The sequence below is a fragment of the Enoplosus armatus genome, chromosome 22, assembly GCF_043641665.1.
Source record: "Enoplosus armatus isolate fEnoArm2 chromosome 22, fEnoArm2.hap1, whole genome shotgun sequence".
NCBI lineage: Eukaryota > Metazoa > Chordata > Actinopteri > Centrarchiformes > Enoplosidae > Enoplosus > Enoplosus armatus.
This window is the reverse complement of record NC_092201.1, coordinates 1135715-1142208: the sequence shown is the minus strand read 5'-3', so window position 1 is coordinate 1142208 and position 6494 is coordinate 1135715. Positions and strand designations below refer to the sequence as shown.

General features: G+C 46.1%; 1 protein-coding gene across 1 annotated transcript; it reads right to left on the bottom strand.

Moving 5' to 3' along the window:
• Positions 1-4503: 4503 nt before the first annotated feature.
• Positions 4504-6231, bottom strand: LOC139304813 (potassium voltage-gated channel subfamily A member 1). Its single transcript, XM_070928690.1, has one exon. It carries the CDS (start codon positions 6229-6231, stop codon positions 4504-4506), a length of 1728 nt encoding a protein of 575 aa, XP_070784791.1.
• Between the last annotated feature and the right edge of the window lie 263 nt (positions 6232-6494).

Here is a 6494-nt window from a genome sequence, read left to right as displayed (position 1 = left end):
ACATTTCCTTTCCGAACTCGAGTCATGTCTTTAACATCCTTAATAATAATTTAAGATTTATTCCTAAGTGCATTTTTTTTGGTTTTAAGGAATTCCTTCAACGTTGGTTTCCTTTTCACAAATGTCCTTAAAAACAACGGGACTAAGAGTCAACAGTCACGCTAACATGCTAACAAATGCTAATTAGCACTAAACACAAAGTGCAGCTTGCAGGCGTTTGGTCATAAATCAAAGTGTTAGGAAAAAAAACTCACTCAAAACCTCAAATGTCAACCTCATGGTGGCGCTAGAGGAAACGTCAGGGGATCAGAAGGATTCGTCCTCTGGGGACCATGAAGGTCTGAACCACATTTCATGACGATCCATCTAATAGCTGTTGAGATGTTTCAGTGGAGGACAGACAGACAGACAGACAGACAGACAGACAGACAGCTCATGGCTAAAAATAAGCTTCAAAATATGGTTCAACTTTTTTTTTTTTTTGCTGTTCTTTGTCTGAACACTGTCTAATGCTCTGCTGTCTGAATGGGAGCAAATCCCTGCAGCAGGTTCAAACATCTGGTGCAAAGACGGAAGCCGGCAGAGCGGAGGCTGTTCGAGCAGCACATTAACATACTGTATCGCTGCAGGCTTCACTTGGCCACATACTTTCGGCCACGTAGTGTATTTTCCCCTGCTGGTGTCTTAACTTTAAAAACTATTTTAAAGCAGTTTTCTGTCAGTTTTCACCCGAACAAGACAGGAAGTTAGTTGAACTTCTCAGTTGGATCTTTGTTCCTGCAGCTGCTGCTTCTTCAGGCTCTGTTGTAAATGTCTCACAGCAGCCTTTGACTCTGCTGGCAGATCTCCAGTCAGTTACCAACAGACACTTATCCTGATGTAATAAAGATCCCACGGCCTGCAGTCGCTCTGTCAGTCTGTATCATTATCCTCCAAACAACCGTAACGTATTCAGTATTGACTACTACTGATGGATACAGATAGATCAACACCATTTATATTACTGCCATCTATTTCTCAAAGCAGTTTCTTTTTTAGGAGTCAGAACATGGTTAGCCTAGCTTAGCATAAAGACTGAAAGCAGGGGGAAACAGCTAGCCTTGCTCTGACTGCGGACCCCTTGACTCCAAAATCTTTAACAAGATAGATTTGAAAAGTCTTTCAAAAAGTAGTTTAGACTTAAACTTAAACTCGTCCGTGGAATAAGTACTGCAACTCAGTCTTCACTAACTTAAAATGTAAAGCTTGACTACAGTGGCCTTCCCTCTTTAGTGCTTCTACCAGCGATGACATACTATCCAAATGTACAAACGGCAAAAACACACAAAGACTCTGGTTTGGTCCTTTCCAGAACCTCTGAGGTGTTCAGGGTCTCTCAGGTGCAGGAAGCCTCCAGCTGCTAACAGTTAACACCCAGAAACACAGGTGAGCGCCTGCACACTCCATCTGTCGGCTGCAGGTTTGAACTGAAAACTAAAAGAGGAAGAAATTCTCACATCCACCTTCCACAGTGTGAGGTGGGTGGTATTTTTCACGGCTTGTGTGCTGGAATACAGGTACACACATATTTTATGATTTACGACAGGTAAGACTGTTCGGTGCATGTAAATGTGTATGAAAGCAAAGCGACAACATGGGGCTGGTTAAGATCCTGAGAAGCCTGTAAGGTGTTTGGTGGAGATCAAGTCGGTCTATAGATCTACGACGTTTGAAATAAACCCTCAGCCTACGTTTTCCCTTACAAACTACACCGAGATACAACAACTGTGAGGAAACCACCAAACGTATACTCACGTATCACCCATCAATGTCGACTTGAGGTCTTGTTTACTACAGAATCTATGGAAGCCCATTTCAGCCAGGAAAATTAAAAAAACATAAGGCATTATAAAAACAGAACCGCATAATAAAGACCAACGACTTGGTAAGTCAAGACTTTGACTATGTCTATGTAATCTTGACTTAATTATTCATAATATTGATTTGATAAATCAAAATCTTGAGCCACTGTTTATGTTTTTATCACGTTATATAAGTTCTAATATACAGTTGATGTATATTTTGAATAGTGTAATAGGTGGACTACACCAGGGTTATGTTTCTATTTGCTATCTTTTTTTTTAAGGCAGTTTTTAGCGGGTTAGAAAAAGGTTTAGGACAACGTGGAGCTGCTGTGATGCAGAGAAGTCTGCAAAACTTTGGATCAAAACAAGTGTTTGAGCGCGTGATGATGTGAGAGAACTGTAATGGCGTAAGTAGGAAGAGAACATCAAGTGTGTAATGGAGCGAGCGGAGATGTAACTTTGGATAATAATCACCTTCAGTGATGTTCCATCAAATAAACCCTGTTCAGTTTTCCCTCCTGGAAGTTGGATTTAATCCACTATGAGTTTGATAAACTGTCTCATAATTATGACTTCATATTTCATACCTCTGACTCACCATTGGTGTTTACTTTTGTTTTTATTTTGCCAAATGTTTCATGTGATGTCTTTCTGTTCCTGGTGGAACTGGACAACCATGATTATATTTGATTATATATAACATACATAACATTGTTGTTCTACTGTATGTATTAGAGGAAAAGACACACACACACACACACATCCCTCTGTGATGGCAGGCAGGAAAGCCCATTGTAATCTGCTTTGAAAGATTTCCAACTTATCCTCCAGTCAAACAGGTCAAACACAAACTCAGCGTTCATTTTGTTCCAGCAGAGACTCGAGCGCCGCCTGCTCCCACAGTCTGAGGGAAACGTATGATACATGACAGTACGTACCTGAAAGCAACCAAACCCGCCATGTCGAGGATTAACGTTTAGCTTGAGGACTGAAATGACTGATGGATTAGTTGAAGTTTACAGACTGTGGGCTGGAAGGAAATCTACATGAGTCAGAAACCTTCCCACCAGGGGGTTCATGATGAGAGCTTATTCAGGGGACGATGTTCAGGACGCCCTGACCTCCAAAACATGAAGCCTGAAGGTGAGTTCAGTTCGCTCAAGTTGAAAATTTCAACTCGGCCGACGCGAATGCGTCCGTTCACGTCTTCGGATGGAATCACAACAACCACAATGATAATAAATCCATTATTAGTCAAGCTGTAGCACATAATGTACATGTTACAGAGTGAAGACGCCAGTATGCTCCATCAGAACTGCAGAACCCCCCCACACACACACACCTGACGGTCTGACATCACACCCACCTCGTGCAGTGATTGGTGGAGGTGAGAAACTCTGGTGTCATTCTTTACACAACTATTTCTGTCACATTTCACTTGAACTACCGAGTGAAACTCTGACTGTCTTCCAGGAGAGAAGATGTGCGCCGTTATCTCCATATTCAAACCTCTCTGCCGGCTCTTCGCTCCACCTCCGAGTGTTCTGGCGTGGTCCAACAACACGTCCTAAGAACTAGTTCGGCCTTTAGAAAACAGTGTGGAACTCGAACAAAAGGACAGGATTCAGTCACTAATGTTACTCCATACAGGAGGAGCTGTTCTTTCAGCACCACTCGGACCGTATGGAGTAACATTAGTGACAAAAACAGCTCCTCATCTGCACAAAGCTGATGATCTCTGCAAACTCCCATCAAATAAAAGCACATTTTAAACCCAAAATATGTTACTAACCTGGTATCTGTGTTGCTTGATCTCTCCAGATGGTCTCTGCGCTGTCCTCTTTTCTTGGCTGTCATTCCCTCAGTTGACATACTTCCATATTATGTCCTTTTTTTTTTTAAAAATTCAAAAATGTTCTTTAGTTTAAAATGATCATAAACAAGGCTGTTGTTCAACGTCTAAAAATCTTCTCTTTAGGTCCTCTGAGATTGAATCAACTCTCATTTAGAAAAAGGAAAGTATCTCACTTCTTTGACAGAACCTGAGTGGAGGAAAACAGGTCTCAAAAATATACTTATTTTTTTCTCCAAATCTACAATAACACCGTAATCCAATTCATAAATAGTAGGCTTGTGGGAAATATGTACATATTTGCTGCAACTTTTCAGCGTAAACATAATGACTAAATGTAGGGTAGGTACGAAAAATAAAATTTGGCTTTTTCTTTTGTTGAACTACTGAATATGGACTGCTTCCTACTTTATGTACAAGAGTCTGGTTGGTCCCCTGTTAATCCTCTCGGGATGTCAAGTAATTATTCCAAGTCCTGCTTGTCCTTGATTATCTGCAGCACAGGCTACATGTCCTATTTTCCACACGAGTTTCATTTCATGTTCTTTAGGTGTTCCTCCTTTAAAGGGCCACTGTGTTGCATCACATGCACTGTGGTTTGTTCATAACGGATGTGCTTACCAGATGAGGGGGATTAAAATGTGCTTTTTATAATTCAACCCCGTCGCTCTTAAAACTTTTCAGGATTGCAATGTGTTGATCCTCCGACTGCTATGTGCAAGACTTAAGAGCCCATTAATGGGGGTTTATTCTACACAACTATGGGCTTTAATAGTTTTTTAGAAAGTGAGGAAGTCGACTGCGGGACTACAGGTCTGTCTCCCGTGTGTCCAGGCAGAACGCGTAAAGGGATCTCTTGAAGTCCATGCTGCTGTTCGCTTTGATATTCGCCTTCTCCACCGAACCGGCCGCGTCGTTGTTCTCTCCATCCTGCGACTTGGCCGATGACTTACTCCCTTTGCGTTTCAGTTCGGGACTCGCTCGGCCGCTGTTCGGCTCGTCCTTCAGGGAGGACTGGTCCTGGTCCGTCTCTCTGTGGTAAAAGTAGTTGAAGTTTGAGACGATGACCGGCACCGGCAGCGCGATGGTGAGCACGCCGGCGATGGCGCAGAGAGAGCCCACGATCTTCCCCCCGACCGTCACCGGCCTCATGTCGCCGTAGCCGACGGTTGTCATGGTGACCACGGCCCACCAGAAGGCATCGGGGATGCTGGAGAAGTGAGACTCCGGCTCGTCCGCCTCTGCAAAGAACACGGCGCTGGAGAAGAGGATGACTCCGATGAAGAGGAAGAAGATGAGCAGGCCGAGCTCCCGCATGCTGGCTTTAAGAGTCTGCCCCAGGATCTGGAGCCCCTTGGAGTGTCTGGAGAGCTTGAAGATCCGGAAGACCCGAACCAGGCGGATGACCCTCAGGATGGCCAGGGACATGGCCTGCTGTCCGTTCTGGTGCTCCTGGCCCTGCTGCTCCGCCAGCTCCGTGCCCACTGTGATGAAGTAAGGCATGATGGACATGATGTCGATGATGTTCATGACGGTCTTGGAGAACTCCGACTTGCTGGGGCACGCGAAGAAGCGCACGAACAGCTCGAAAGTGAACCAAATGACGCATGTGGTCTCGATGATGAAGAAGGGGTCGGTGAAGGTGAGCGACGGCCGGGTCGCGGTGCTGTTGTCCAGCCGGCTGGTGACCGGCAGCTCCCTCTCATCCCTGAACTCTGGCAGCGTCTCCAGGCAGAAGGTGATGATGGATATGGTGATGACAATCACAGACACGATGGCGATGCCCCGCGCCGGACTGGAGCTCTCCGGATACTCAAATATGAGCCAGACCTGCTTCTGAAACTCGTTCTGGGGCAGCGGCTTTTCTTCCTCTTTTATAAACCCCTCATCCTCACGGAACCTCTCCATGGCCTCCTCCCCCAGCTGATAAAACCTAATCTCATCCGCGAACACATCAATGGACACATTGACAGGTCTCCGGATTTTCCCTCCGGACTGATAAAAATACAAAATCCCGTCAAAACTCGGTCTGTTGCGGTCGAAAAAGTACTCGTTCCGGAGCGGGTCGAAGTATTTTATCCTCTTGGCGGGGTCTCCCAGTAAAGTATCGGGGAACTGGTTCAGGGTGCCCAGCTGGGTCTCGTACCTCAGCCCGGCTATGTTGATGAGCACCCTCTCGTTGCTCTCCGTGTCCATGTCCATGTCCAGCATGTCCTCGTCGAACAGATGGGGACTGTGGTCCGCGCGTAAAAGCGCATCCATGGCGTTCTCGCTGCAGCTGAAAGTGTTGTTCATGTCGTTGATTTTCCAGGAGCTCTGCTGATGATGATGATGCTGCTGCTGCTGTGGCTGAGGACTCCCCCGGGTGTTCAGCTCTTTACCGTAGTCCTCTCCAAGTCCCGTTTGAACGAAGCCCGACTGAGGGACATTCAGCGCGTTCCGGCAGCTCTCCTCGGCATTGTTGCCGCCGCCGCCGCCGCCGCCGCCGCTCCCTTTAGCGCCGCCGTTCTCAAAACTCACCAAGGCTATCTCCATTCCGCAGCCATCAACAGTTAATGCGTGGAAAATAAAAGAGACTTGTTGAGCTGGAACGCAAACATCCTCTCCGAGATTTCCGGGAAGACAAAAGTTAAAGGGACTCAGCGGAGCCGGAGCTGTTGAATCACGGCCGCTGCTCCTCCAGCCGCAGCTGCCCTCTGCGAGGCTGCATGTGGTGCAGTTGTTGCAGTTCAGGCTCCGAGCCGCCGCCGCTGTGGATGAAGTAAATATTAAAGCCACAAGAGAAGAGGAGAACAAGA